This window comes from Hyperoodon ampullatus (assembly GCF_949752795.1).
Source record: "Hyperoodon ampullatus genome assembly, chromosome: 12".
Classification (NCBI taxonomy): domain Eukaryota; kingdom Metazoa; phylum Chordata; class Mammalia; order Artiodactyla; family Ziphiidae; genus Hyperoodon; species Hyperoodon ampullatus.
In genome coordinates, this window is record NC_136925.1 from 56,793,720 (window position 1) to 56,808,988 (window position 15,269).

The 15,269-nt window shown below is 36.1% G+C and overlaps 1 protein-coding gene across 2 annotated transcripts in view; it reads left to right on the forward strand.

Annotated features, from left to right (window-relative positions):
- Positions 1 to 15,269, forward strand: part of LAMA2 (laminin subunit alpha 2) — a gene marked incomplete at its 5' end in the record, with an annotated part of 604,254 nt that overhangs the window by 552,883 nt on the left and 36,102 nt on the right. Inside the window, 4 exons of one of the 2 annotated variants that reach the window (XM_079716968.1) lie at positions 4,413 to 4,551; positions 6,623 to 6,634; positions 9,982 to 10,102; positions 12,583 to 12,759. In XM_079716968.1, the coding sequence (XP_079573094.1) occupies positions 4,413 to 4,551; positions 6,623 to 6,634; positions 9,982 to 10,102; positions 12,583 to 12,759 (449 nt within the window). The remainder of the gene's footprint in view (positions 1 to 4,412; positions 4,552 to 6,622; positions 6,635 to 9,981; positions 10,103 to 12,582; positions 12,760 to 15,269) is intronic. The other variant, XM_079716967.1, reaches the window with a different exon arrangement.

Below are 15,269 nucleotides of genomic sequence, written 5' to 3' on the forward strand. Positions count from 1 at the left end.
AAGGTGACCCAAAGCCCTTGAGCAAACAGCAATATTGAAGCAGTATAGTAAAGGAAGAGCCCACAAAGGGAGCTATAAGGAAATAATCAGAGAAAGGAGAAATAAGAAATGGAAATTTTCAGATTAAACTGGAAACAGGGTGACCAATTAGGTACAATAGTAGTTCAGACAGATGAATAATGGCTTGAAATAAGAGTTGCAGTGGGATTTGACAGTAAGGAAATGCAAAATGAATCCACATGTGATACCACTATACAGTTACTAGAATGTCTAAAATTAAAAAGACTGAACATACCCAGGGCTGGCAAGGATGTCAAGCAAGTGGAATTCTTATACACTGCTGACGAGGATGTAAATTGGTACAGCCACATTGGAAAACAGGTTGGCAGTTTCTTAAGAAGTTTAATATAGACCTGTCATATGAAATAACCATTCCACTCCTAAGTATTCACCTAAGATATGTGAAAGCATATATCCATACAGAGACTTGTACCAGAAGGTTCATAGCACCTTTATTTGTGATACTCAAAAAACAAAAAATAAACATCCATCAGCAGGTGAATGGATATACAAATTGTTGTACATCCACACAATGGAATAGTATTTAATGGTTAAAAAAATGAACTATTAATTTGCATACAAAATGGATTAATAACAAAATTATTTTTCTGAGTAAAAGAAGGCAGAGAAAAAAGTACATTTATGTGAAATTATATAGAAAACACAAACTAACATATGGTCACAGAAAGCCGAAAGAGGATATTTGTTGACTGGGTTTTGTAGGGAGGGGCTGGAAGGAAGGATGACAAAAAGGCAAAAGGAAACTTTTGGGGTGTTGGATATGTTCATTTCTTTTCTTTTTTTTTTTTTTTTTTTTGTGGTACGCGGGCCTCTCACTGTTGTGGCCTCTCCCGTTGCGGAGCACAGGCTCCGGACGCGCAGGCTCAGCGGCCATGGCTCACGGGGCCAGCCCCTCCGCGGCATGTGGGATCCTCCCGGACCGGGGCACGAACCCGTGTCCCCTGCATCGGCAGGCGGACTCTCAAACACAGCGCCACCAGGGAAGCCTGGATATGTTCATTTCTTGACTGTGATCATTTCATGGATGTATAGAGATCTCAAAACTTGTCAAATTGTACATTTTAAATATGGGCAAATTATACTATGTCAATTTTACTTCGATAAAAGTGTTTTTTAAAAAAAGGACAGAGGGAGTTCCCTGGTGACCTAGTGGTTAGGATTCCAGGCTTTTGCTGCCATGGCTGTGTTCGATCCCTGGTCGGGGAACTGAGATCTTTCAAGCCATGCAGCGTGGCCAAAAATAAAATAAAAATTAAAGATTAGAAAAAATAGATTAAAAAAATTTTTTAAAGGACAGATATTAGAGTTATTTAGGAGACGAAATTAGTAGGGCTGTTGATTGGTAAGATGTGGAATGGTGAGGAGAAAGGATGACTCTAATATAGGAGATTGGGTTGGAGTCTTAGCACCACCAAATAAAATAAATAATACAGATCTGGGAGGAAAAAGAGAACCATTTTAATTTGGAATATCAGCTGGGGATGTATATAGTGACTCACCTGTTGAATGTGGATTTTTAGGCAAAAATCAGGTCCAGGCATATATATTTCTGAGTTGTCAACATATGGTAAGTAAATATAAACTTTAGCTACCCAGAGAGCTGAAACCTGACAAGTGGCCAAATGAAAGCACATTAGGGAACATCAGCATTTCAGAAGTGTTCAGAGAAACAGGTCCTGGGGAAGGAGACTGAGAATGAGGTTGGAAAGGCAAGAGAAGCTTGGAGAAGTTGGCATTATGGAAGTCAAAGAGGAAAATTCTAGAAGGATGGAAATTTTAACCTCACATATTGCATAGATATGGATTAAGATAAGGATCAAAGGACCCCATTGGGTTTGGTTGTAGGGAGGGCACTGTGGATTTTAGCAATATCAGAATCCATGGAAGAGTGGGGTAGGAATTCAAGTAAGGCCATTGCTCCTTTTCAGATACCAGATTAGTTGCTTTATTCTCAGCTAGTTTGTAAAAGCCACTGTCCCTTGAAATTCAAATACACTCCTTCAGGAGGGGTTCCCCACCTTCCCTGAGAGACAGTTAGTGGAACCACAGTCACTAATAGAAGTGCTCCCTATCCCCACAAGTGCATTGATATGGATGCAAGATTGATCATTTAGATTTTCAGTGGACTAAGAGAGAGAAGAAAAGAATAACCAAAGTAAAAACAATTCCTTTATAACAACTCCTTTATAGCATTGATTATAAAATACTTGTTAAGCCCCTACTCTGTGTCTAGTATTTAATAAAACCCTTATTTCCCTGCTTACCCATAAATGATGTCTGAACTCATCAACTCTAAAATTTTATGTTAATGACTATTCTATAAGGGAAAGAAATAGGGCAAGAAATAAAAGCAAGTGTTAGCATTCCATAGCAGAACCCACTTCATTGCTATCACTCATAAAGGATAGGGTAGAGTCTTTCCTTTAAATCAGTAAAAATATGCCATCCTCTGTCTCTCTATCAAAGCTAACACTTGGGCCACTGAGTTTCAGTTCAATTGTGTTTCTGCTTTTTAATCAGTTTTTCTTAGAATCATTTCTAAAAATGCATATATTCACTCAGGGATAAGAAGGAAAGCTACCTCCGGTCTCTGGCTTGCCTGTGATAGAGAGAGAATCTCATTTTCACAGACACCATTAAAATACATACCAGGTCTGTAGAAAAAAAGGCTATTTTCATGTTCCAGTCAACAGCCCTATACGAAAACTTCTTTGCTGATCTGGAAAGAAAAGAATATGTATGAAAAAGTTTGGAAAACAGTTTTATAAATCTTTTTTATTTCAGCCACCAGTCTGGTCAAAAAGATATGTGTGTATGAAATTAATATGTGCTAGAAAGTAATTTATTTTTTAAGTCTTAACTTGCTGAATATTTTTTGAATTGGGAACTTATTTTTGAGGTGTTTTTTGTTTGTTTATTTTTACAAAATTCTGCTTTGAGGATTGGAGGCGTTAATAGGTTTAGGTATTTTATTTTGGACATTTTTTATAAGGCAATTATGTTTGGTTTTATTGAAAATACTTCTTTTGAAATGGAAGGACTACAGATTACAATGGAATTTTCAGGTTTGATAGTTCTTTTATTTTTCAAAGAACACTCTTCTAAAAGATGATGAGTTGAGAGAAAATAATAATGTTCCAGGGTCAAACAAATTTGGGAAATACTTCGTGCTCTGTGTCCCTCTTTTGGAGCATCACATTACACATTAGAATGTTGAAAGATATGGGCAGCTATAAAATTAAGACATATGTTTAATTTTGCTTAACCCAGTGATTGTCATATTTATTTGACCCAGAAACATCCAAGAAACTAGTGTTCCAAAGAAAAAACATTTAGAAATGCCCTTATAATCCATTGGTTCAAGTGGCCATTTTTATATGCTTGCTAATTCAGATCTTATATCAGGCAAAGATTTAGAGGCCAAATTTGTCATGTTAATGAACCAATGCCTCAATATGCATCAAGGATCCAAAATATATTTAGCAGTTAAAGGCTGGGCCTAGGCAAATATTATGGTGAGAAAGCACATAATTCAGAAGGAGCCTAGCTTGACTCTTAAGAATGAAGAGGGTAAAATCAATGAGATAAAGTATTACCATCTGCTCTCTGAACAAAGCAGTTTAAACAGAGAAGAGCCTCTCTTTTTTCCTTTTTCCTTTCTATTTCTGAATTCTTATCCTCATCATACTGGAAGAACCTTTAGAGACCTGAGAGAAAGCAATAAGGCATGAAGACTGTACCTCTCTCAAAACACGCAGCATCCCCCAAATAAAATGTAATTTACAATGGATGTGGATCCCATCATCTTGCAAAACAAACCTTCCCATCTCTCCACTTCCATGCATAGCCATCTTATCAACATCACTCTGTGGCTGAGCTTAAACCCCAGTACTTCTGTGCATACTGAAATTTATAGAAGGAACCACAAATTCTGTATATTTCTAATTAATAATCTAATTTCTAATTAGATATTTATCTTAGCATTAGTTAATTATCTTACTCTATTTTCTAACTACCTATCTATATTATGGAAAACTATGTCAACTGGTTCTCTGCTGTCCATCTACACTTCTTTCTTTTATCTTGATTAGTTTGCCTTCACTGGTGTTCAGGCTGTTATTTTCGTGCTTTCTTTGTGGATCGTTTAACAATGTATTTATTGATGTTATTGTCGTTTCTACAATTATTAAATAGCTGTATATAGTATATGTGCTTGAGAAAGTCAATGTTAATTTGAGAATTAAAGTAAATTTATCCTGAAGGAACAGTGATGATATAGATGTGGTTGGTATTGCGCAAATAAAAAGTGAAACTTCCTCTTTCCTTTGCAGCCAACATATCAATTGTAGATATAGATACTAACCAGGAGGAGAACATAGCAACTTCATCTCCTGGAAACAACTTCGGTCTTGACTTGAAAGCAGATGACAAAATATATTTTGGTGGTCTGCCAACACTGAGAAATTTGAGGTAATTTGGTGTATATTTAGAGCTAAGGATTAAGTTTTAATTAAATGGCCACTATGCTCACTAGAGTTCTGAAGTTTAATTACAACAGGAATGTCATAACCTCTAGTTGCAGAAAGGCCTAATCTAAAAATTCATGTTGCATGTTACAATAACACCAGGATTTAAAAACTAAAGATTAATTTGATATCTTTGTTGAAGAGATGGATGGGAGTTACTGTTTCCCTTACAGTCACTGGATGAAAAGAATTATAAAAGTTATTTAAGGTGGAAACTGGAGTTGAATGTAATTGCCTTTCTCCTTGCACTGGAGATAATGGTGCACTGACATTGCTTAGTGTTCTGAAAATTAGTCAGTGTTCCAGGGCACTGTGAGTATAACCTATTTTATGGCTAAGCACAAGCATGATAATAGTGTTGGAACTTTTCCATATGCCTGATGCTAAAGTGGTGTTAGTTATTCTCGTGCCCATGTCAACATTTTTTAAAATTTCACGTATGTTTTTTAGAGAGCAGATAGGGAGATATATTTAGCTCGCAGTTTAACTAGTTCAAAAAATTAATAAAAGTAACTAAAAAGTGTCAGAAAATATTTCATGTGGTATTTAATTAGTTTGCTTCTTGTTATAAAACAACTTATAAGAAATACAAGTTATAGAGTATTTGGTGCTCAATAAATGTTAATTAAATCTAATTAGAATGGGATGAATTGATCTGGCTAACCTGTAAGAGTTTACTATAAATAGAGACCACCATGTTTTTAATTTTTGTTTTGTTTAGTTTGTTAGCTTTTGATGGTTGCAAAAGTCCTGTCTAGGTGTTTCTACTCTAAAAAGACACATTACGATAGGAAGGGTCTCAGAATAACTGAAAAGTACGGTGGTCAATTATTTTCATATTTCTCAAATGAGCAGTGGAAATTCAGTCTCATTTTATGATAGTGAGTATGCAGGCAGAGGTTTGCTGTTCTCTGTATCTAAACTCGTAAACCAGGCACCTGTCCAGTTACCAGTCTATCAAGGGTATAAGTTGATAAGCTTTAATGGTGCAGATAAACTGGCTCTGCATTCGTCTACATGATATTGCATTTGTATTAGGAATTTAGATTTAAAGTGTTTGGTCAGAAAAATCATTGCAGATTAAATGTATTTGAATAGTGGCATAGTTATTACTCCAAAGTCCAGTTATCCATTCAACAGGTGTTTGATGAGCATCTATCACTACTATGTTTCAGGTACTATTTAAATACTAGGGATCCAGCACATTGTTCCAGGCTAAGATTTACTTTGCAAGATCACTAACTAAATTCTCTAGGAGTGAACTAATTGTACCCAAAATAAGGCTATCCAAAGGTGGCTTCATTTATTCTTGTGATAATGTAGCTTTAATTACCATAAAGTGATTTTTAGGAATTATCTACAGAAGTGTTTATGTTAACTTCATTGAGATGGGTTTATGTATTAGTTTGCAGACTACATACCTGATGAGTCTTTACTGCCAAGATTTTTTTACTCTCACAGTACAGCATTTCATAATTATAATATTTCTATGGCATGGCACATTATTTCAAAACAGCCTTTAGACATATATTTGTGACTAGTCAAGGAGCCATGCATTCATAGTTAGCTGTAATTTTGCCTACAAACAGGGTCTTAATATGATAAAGTGCAAAAGATGTGATGAACATGAATTATTTTTATGTATATTGAGTTCAAATTAAGTTCAAAGAGGCAATAAGCTCTCCTTACAAGCTACTCATGAACACTACAGCATAGCAACACTTGTGCATTTTCCCATTTGTAAGAATGATAAATATGAGTGCTTTAAATTCAATTCCAAAATTAAAATTTTCCAAGAGAATAGTGTGGGAGATGGTCACCGTTGGACTCTATTTTCACTGTAGTCAAGGGTATATGTCTGTTTTCTTTTCTGTTGCTGTTTTATATTCCTTTCCTTTGTAGATCTCTATGAAATGCTTCCTTTTTTAAAAAGATTTATGATTAAAGTTTATTGTTTTACTAAATGAAAATGCAATTATAAGTAAATCATTTTTTTTCTCTTCCCTTTGACCTAGTATGAAAGCAAGGTAAAATTTAAATTTATGCATGCCTTCTTCAAGTGCATGGGTTGGGTAAATGTGGCTTCTTAGATAAAGCAGTGATGCAGAAGCAGAGTGACACCTATGCAGCTTTATTCACAGTACATTTCACGAACAAGTAATGCATTCTGAGATAGTTCTCATGCTGCCCTTTGCTTATAAAAATGCTGCTGCTTACCCACCATCACTGCAATTTGACTTGTTCACCAGCTGTGATGACAAAGTTGCTCTGCTTATTTGTTCAACCGCCCACGCACAGCGCCACCAGGTGCACACATGCAGCAGCACATGCTAAGGGCAGCTGGCCAGGTTTATGGGTGAAATCTAGTTCTGGGGAACAAACTGGTCTCTTGGGTTGAACCTCAGACTCTGGTCTCCCAGGTACCGTACTGTCTGCTGAACAATCAACCTGTGCTCCCAAATGCGTACTACTGCCTGGTTGCTTTTTTGCAAGCCTGCAAATATGCAAGCGTTAACGTGGCCCTTGCACCTCTTGACAAAGCTGCTTCTTTCTTGCCATGTTTATTTAGAATTTAGCTATGGAGTCAGTATTTCTCTGGAAATACTACATGGAAAACAAGTGTTTGCATTAATGACGAGGAAGCTTGCGGACAGTCATCCTAGCTTCTCAGGAGCATTTCAGTTCCTATTTGTAGGCAGGAGGTTTTAGCATGGAAGTTGTAAGCAGCAGGCCTCTGTAAGTGGCTCATCAAACTCTAGCTAGAGCTACAGCTGAGTGTTTTGGTATTTCAAAACCTAATGGTGCCAAATTTCCCGAAAGGACATAATGAAGCTGAGCTGATCCAAGAAATTTTTAAAGCAAAGGCTAGACTTTTAATATGAGAAACTAGACTATATAGAAATGAAAGTGTGAAAAAAACAATCCAAGTTGTTTAATCACGATACAGTTATAAGACCAATCAAGTGCTGTTTGCTGAGGTGGCTGAAAAGCAGAGGCTGGCTTTCAGTGAAAATATATGCTAATAAAACTCTGGAATGACATTGTGTAGCTTTGTAATTTTGCCTCTGAGGCAAACAGAGGAAACAGTGGCCTGTGGTTTTCATTAGGAATCTGATCATCATATGTGATTACTTATACCCTGTGATTTTCATAATGTCGAGCTTGCTAAATCATTGTTTTGAAATGATTCTTTGTATTTCCCTGAAACAATGAAGTGTATAACTTGTAGGAGTGATTTATTTTATTGATAAGACCTCTGAGAAACTTGTGATAAATCAGTCATCCTCTAAGCGAACATGGAAGCAAATGAACACTGAGAATGAAGTCCACCCATTTCCTTTACTTTATACAAGAAGAATATAAGCAAGATTCTCACTCTCCAGTTGGCATGTTTTTTGTAGTAACCAGCTGACTGAACAGAAGGGGAAGACCTTGGGAACAAGTGGAAATGATCAAAGAAAATAAAACAGTCCAGAGAGAGAGAAACAAATAGAACAAATACCCAGCATGACATAAATCACCTGATACACACTCCCAGGGCCTGATTTGCTTTCCTACATGTTTGTCCTCATGTCATGTGTTTTTTATTAAGACAAAAAAATGAATCCTGCCATCATGGGACAGTGAGGAGAGAATTAATCATTATCCAAATAAATATAATATCTTGGTGTTGATTGGACAGCTTTTAGAGTTGCTTATTAACATCAAAAAAAAGTATTACTTTTTCTATTGTTGTTGACCTGCATTATTTCAATATGGTAACCACTAGCCACAGTGGCTATTTAAATTTAAATTAAAGAAAAAAAAATTTTTAATGGAACTTCCCTGGTGGTCCAGTGGTTAAGACTCCATACTCCCAATGCAGGGAGCACCGGTTTGATCCCGGGTCGGGGAACTAAGGTCCTGCATGCTGCACGGTGCCGCCAAACAAACAAACAAATAAATAAATTCAGTTTCTCACTGGCACAAGCTACTTTTCAAGTGCCAGCAGCCACATATGGCTACTAATTACTGATTTGGACAGTGCAGAAAAGAATATTTCCATCATCACAGAAAGTTCTACTGGACAGTGCTGCTATAGATGAAAGAGGTGTCGTCACCATTAACATCCTGCTAGCTTATGTTTATTGAGCACTTACTACATGCTAGCATGTTTATCCCTTTTTAAGACATAGTGAGCAAAAAGTAAAGATTCAAGTGTCATTTGGGTACTGAAGCCATTTTCAACCTTATTGGAAAAATTAAATGTATGTTTTTTGACTCTGGTTGCTTTATTTTGTTACTGCTGCAATACAGAATAAGGAATTTAGGGTCAATCTGTAAACTTAATCTTAAAGTATCTTTTTTTTAGACTATGTAATCCAAAAGAATGTTTCTCAGGTTTTATTTGACTTAAAATCTTTAAAGAGAAATATGACATTATCTTATTCTTCAGCTAACCACCCCCCCAAAAAAAAGTCTCAATGAAAATGTTATCTTTTCAAAATCAGTGTTTCCAGATATTTTTTAAATTTTGAGCAAGATTTTATTTAACTTTGTCGGTATGTAGTTTGATTATGCTGTCCCATACAAGTTCTGCCCTTTGTTGGAAAAAAAGAAACACATTTCATTATGCATATGAAGCACTTCATAAGAAGTCAGTTAATTCCTGTACCTTGTATTTAAATGCAATAGGTGAGATTATTTTTTTAAAGGAGAGGAAGAAGAACTATGTAAAGACTCCTTGTGCAGGATGGTGCTCATATCCACTTATCCAATCAGTAGCTAATGGAAGCATAGTTTGCTGGGTGCATGTGTGTGCACGTGTGCACACTCTGAGAGACGTGCCTGCCTGTGCAGCAATTTGGGAAACATAGTTTGCTGGGTGCGTGTGTGCACGTGTGCACAGTCTGAGAGACGTGCCTGCCTGTGCAGCAATTTGGGAAGCATAGTTTGCTGGGTGCGTGTGTGCACGTGTGCAGAGTCTGAGAGACGTGCCTGCCTGTGCAGCAATTTGGGAAGCATAGTTTGCTGGGTGCGTGTGTGCACGTGTGCACAGTCTGAGAGACATGCCTGCCTGTGCAACAATTTGGGAAGCATAGTTTGCTGGGTACTTGTGTGCATGTGTGCACAGTCTGAGAGACGTGCCTGCCTGTGCAGCAATTTGGGAAGCATAGTTTGCTGGGTACATGTGTGCACGTGTGCACAGTCTGAGAGACATGCCTGCCTGTGCAGCAATTTGGGAAGCATAGTTTGCTGGGTGCATGTGTGCACGTGTGCACAGTCTGAGAGACGTGCCACTTTGCTCCATATGGCTTTCATCCACTAGGCACACACACTATACCGCCATTGCCCTAATGATATTGCTTTTGTTTTCCATTTAACTTTTCAACAGGCCGGAAGTAAATTTGAAGAAATATTCTGGCTGCCTCAAAGATATTGAAATTTCAAGAACTCCATATAATATACTTAGCAGCCCTGATTATGTTGGTGTAACCAAAGGCTGTTCACTGGAGGTTGGTCTCTTCTTAATGACTTCCTAAATACATTCCTGTCAGATTTCACTTACTTAAGTTGGGTCTATTACAGGGACCAGTCCTTGTTAATATATTTTAAATTCCTACTGACCCTAGTCTTAGCTATGCATAAATGATAAAGCAAGATTGAAGTACTTCTATAAGTTTTCATGATCAACTGAACTTAGGAAAACAGTATTATAGAGACCCCAAACTGTGAACAAGTTTCCCACATGTACAGCACTTCATAGCATGTATTTTTAATACTAATCTCTTTTCTGGTTCCTTCTTCCTTTCCCACACTACTTATCTCTTTTCCTCATTTTTGTCATCTATATTAGATTTAGTTTATCTTCATGTATTTTATATAGCTTTATTAGCAGCCTTAAATTATTTTTTCTGAAATGTGTTAGGAGTTTACACAAATAGCAAGTAACAGTTTAAACCATGATCATTAGTGCATAGAATCTTGTTCACAGCTTAGAAGTCAAACCTCCTTTTCTTTGAAAATGGCACATAGTGGGAACCATCTACAAAGACTTGGTTTGACGGGACTGCAAAGTCCCCTGTTATCAGGTATCTTCAGTATCTTTTCTTTATTGCCAAAGCAGCCCAGAAGCTTCCTGATACCACTTGACTATTTTGCACTGACTCTTCAGTAGAGGCTGACCCGTAGTAGAGAGGAACACAGGTCACAGCTCTGCTCTCTTATTATATCTGTAAACAAGATCCAACAGTCATCAGCAAATATTAGTAAAAGTTTTATGGGAATTCTAAAAGTGATGAGTTTGTTTTAAAAATAAAATGTTAAATATATCATACTTACAAAGTTTTCATTATCCTGATGTGACACAACTATTCATTTTAGCTGCTTCCTCCAATTAAGATTATGTTAAAGCATTGTGATAGGAGATGAAGGGATTTGGGGAAAAAGAAAAAGTAAATCACCACTGAGCCATGAGGTTGAAGACTGAAACAGAACTTTCAGGGTCTTCACTGTACCTAGTTACAGTCTCCAAGTTGGGATTAGCCATAGACATCCATCCTGAGAAGCTTGGGAATGAGGAAAAAGGAAGTACATACAGAATCGAATCTCTAAGAATCCATACTAGCCTCTTTTTACTCAGAGTTTTAACCTTCCAAAGCCTAACTCTCATCCACATGCAAAAGATATATACATGAGGATGGAAAACTGTCCAGAAAATGAATAGCTTGTATGTGTGGAAATGATGATTCTGTAAAGGCACTTTTCAATAACTGGGAATTCTTTGCAACTAAAATACGATGCAGAAAGTTCAATATTTGATAAATATTGAAAAGTCTGCACAGTAGTTTTATTTGAAGTATCCAAAATTCTGTGATTTGAAAATTGGAATCAAAAACAGATTATACATTTTTACAACACATTTAACTGGGCCTTAAACACTGTGGAGGAAAATAACCTGCATTAAAGGATCCCTTGTTTTCACTCCAGCCAAATGCAGGACTTTTTAAATGAATGTTTTAAGCACTCTAAATGCCCGACTCCATGGCCGTGCTTGAATAAGTCCTAGCACATTCATACAATGGAATGACCTCCTGCTATTAAAAGTGATGATGAGATCTGTGTTTACTGACAGAGAGATATCCTCCACATGTGAAGTGAGAAAGAGAAGTTACAAATGAACGTGCCTGTCATGATTCAGTTTAAATATAGACAGGAGGAGAGAGGAAGAGGGCAAGGTGTAAAAGATAAAGTGAGTGAATGAAAACATGCATGCATGCATGCATGAATGAATGGATTAGAAAAAGCTATATGCTTCTACACAGCTTTGGAATGGGGGTGATTTTTACTTTCTCCCTTTTGCACTGTTACCGTTTAAAATGTTACTGTTTTAATTTTATTATCAGCAAGGACAATGATACTACTTTCATTTTGAGAAGAAAACTAGACTAAGAAATATTTGGTTTATTTATTTTTAAGATATAGATTGCATCTGATTTTTTTTAAGTTTCGCTAGAGTGTCTTTATATACTTGAGAGCAGCGAACATCTTTACCTTGGGCTCTTCACTGAGGAAGAATGCAGACAGAGACCATGGTCAGACTCAGCTATAAAACATCAGCAGTTAGTTGGTATATGGTATTCCAGGGATCAGTTAGAGAGTTTTCAAGGGAGACTTAGCATGACAGATTTAAACCAAAAGAAAATGTTACCTGTCAGTGATAATCTTTTATATTTCAAATCAAAAGTTCTAGAAAAAAGCAGAGGCCCAAATTTTTATTTTAACTCAAACTGCTCAGAAAATTCAGTTACAGCTAGGAATAATATTTCTTTGGTTGCTCTTAAGCTCTCCATGTAACTGTGGGTTTTTATGTGTTCTGAAATGACACTGTATTTCATTAGTAACTTTGAGTGCATTGAGGAGGGTGAGTGAGATGGAGAAATTAATTTAAATGTTCATTTCTAATGCTTTCTTCCCTTTTTCCTTTTACCCAAAGAACGTTTACACAGTTAGCTTCCCGAAGCCTGGTTTTGTAGAGCTGTCGCCTGTGCCTATTGGTGTAGGAACAGAAATCAACCTGTCCTTCAGCACCAAGAATGAGTCTGGTATTATTCTCTTGGGAAGTGGAGGGACACCAGCGCCACCTAGGAGAAAACGAAGGCAAACTGGACAGGTACCCTCACACCTAGCTAATAATGCATTTTCCCTAATGCTTATATAAAATAATTATCTTATAGAGACTCAGGTGAAGCATTTACAGTTTATGAATTGTTTTTATATTTTTTGATTTGCATCATTTATTTCCACTATCATCTTCTTAGGACAATTATCTCCACTAGGATTTTCCTGTTGGTCAGTTCTAGGTGCAGACACACCTGTATTTACATCCATATTTCATATGGGTTTTGCATATATAAAGAGAGAAAGCTTAAAATACATTCACATTGTGTTAATCTTCTCTCTAAGTCCAATTTCCTACCAGATCTGTAGATAACCAGATGGAGTCCCTTACATTTAAATTTAAATTTAAATTTTTTTAGGATCAGCTTCCCATTTTCACTAGCTAATGTGATGCAGTCTGTTGGATCCTAACCTGCTGCACCCTCTCTGGACAGAGAGAAGGCAGAGAATGGACCTGGGCAAGAGAAGGTGAAGAGAACACAACCAACACAGGCATGGACACTAGTGACATTAAAATAAAGCCTACACAGTGTCTGCTTTGTAGGGTTGTGAGCTTTAGTTTTCATACCCCCTAGCCATTTGATTCTGTTAAAAGCCGTCTCTTAGTTGTCCCATAACTCTTTACTGCATGGATATTCCTCCAATACTTTCAATCACATTTTTAAAGATATACATTTTTCCATTTAATCTCATTTTTCTCAGTGAAAGCATTCTTAGGAATTACCAGTATGCCATGGCCAAAGCACAGAGTGATTTACAAATATAGCCTTAAATATGCATGCATTCTTGTAAATCAGGTTGTGTTGTTTGTAATTATATGTTTTCTAAAATCACTTTTAGCATTTAAAATTTAGTAATGGGTAGTCATATAATAATACTATTTTCTTCTCCCACAAAAAAAAATAAACACTAAACAAAATATGGTTGACCCTTGGACAACACAAATTGGAAGTGCACAGGTCCAGATATACACGGGTTTTATTCAATAGTAAATATAACAGTACCACACGATCTGAGGTTGGTTGAAACTGAGGATGCAGAACATCTGATACGAGGAACTGCATATAACGAGGGCTGACTATAATTTATACTCAGATTTTTGACTGTGGAGGGTCAGCGCCCCGTGTTGTTCAAAGGTCAGCTGTATTGGTAAATAAAATCCAAAGATGCATTACCATGAGTAATTTGCAATATCTCAGGAATACAAAGGTGGCTTGATTTTAGAAAATCTAAACTCATATAATCATTTTGATAAATGCAGAGAAAACTTTTGGTAAAACTTAACAACCATCCCTGATTAAAAACAACAAAAAATGACTTGATGAACTAAGAACAGGATGGGGCTTCTTGACAGGAAAACACTATAAACATTTTCTATGAAATCAAGCCCAAGAAAAGATGAATATTATCACTGTATCAGTCTTAGCCAATACGATAACAAAAGAACAAGTAAATATAGTACAAGAAAAGTATATAATTTAAGAATAAATATAACAAAACAAATGTAAGACCTATATGGAAAAAATTACAAAACTTATTGAAAAATTACATCAGACTACTTATTAAAGTCAACATGTTAATGGAAAAACTCAGTGTTAAAAATATATCAGTTCTCCACAAAGTGATATGTAGATTCACCTTCAATGAAAATGCCACCTTATCTTTCTGTAAATCAGGACAAGCTAATTCTAAAATTTATATCAAAGATCGAAAGCCCAAGAAACTCCTGAAATAGAAGAATAAGTTGGTGGACTGTCCTAGCAGATATCAGCACATTAGAAGCTAGAGTTTTGAATCATGGGAGTATGGTGTTAATTCATGGATAACTGTGTCAGTGGAACAGAATAGAGAGCCAAGTATACATGGAAACAACATTTACCAATAGGTGGCATTGCCCATCATTAGGGAAAAAGTGGCCCTTTCAGTGACTGATTCTGGGGCAATTGGTTATCCATACAGAAAAAAATGAACTAATTTCTACTTCATGCCAGACATAAAAATAAATTCCCAATGAATTAAAGCCTTACATATGAAAGGAAAAACGTTTTAAAAGTTTAGAAGAAAATATAAAAGGATAACCTTTTATCTTAGGGAAGAAAAGGATTTCTTTGGGAAGAAAAAAAAACCAAAAAATATTTTTTGAAGAGTAGAGGGAGAAAAAGTGGTATTTTATCTCATTTTTTTACTATGCATAAGCACTGAATAAATATAAAATATAACTGTTCTCTTAAAGCCTTTATGTTTTAATCATAAAAATAAAATTATTTTCTCACTGCTACAAATGATAAGCTAGTTATAATAAGAGGGCCAGATCAAACATTCTGAAACAGGTTTCACTAAAGGATATGTGTTTCCTAGGTCACAGTCAAATAATTAAGCACCAACCATCGTTTTCAGATTTCTCCTCATCAGAACTAAATAAATGGACTTGAGTCATCAGCTTTCAGGATAGTTCTTAAAATAAAACATGTTCCCATTAAAACAATTAAAATGAGAAAATAT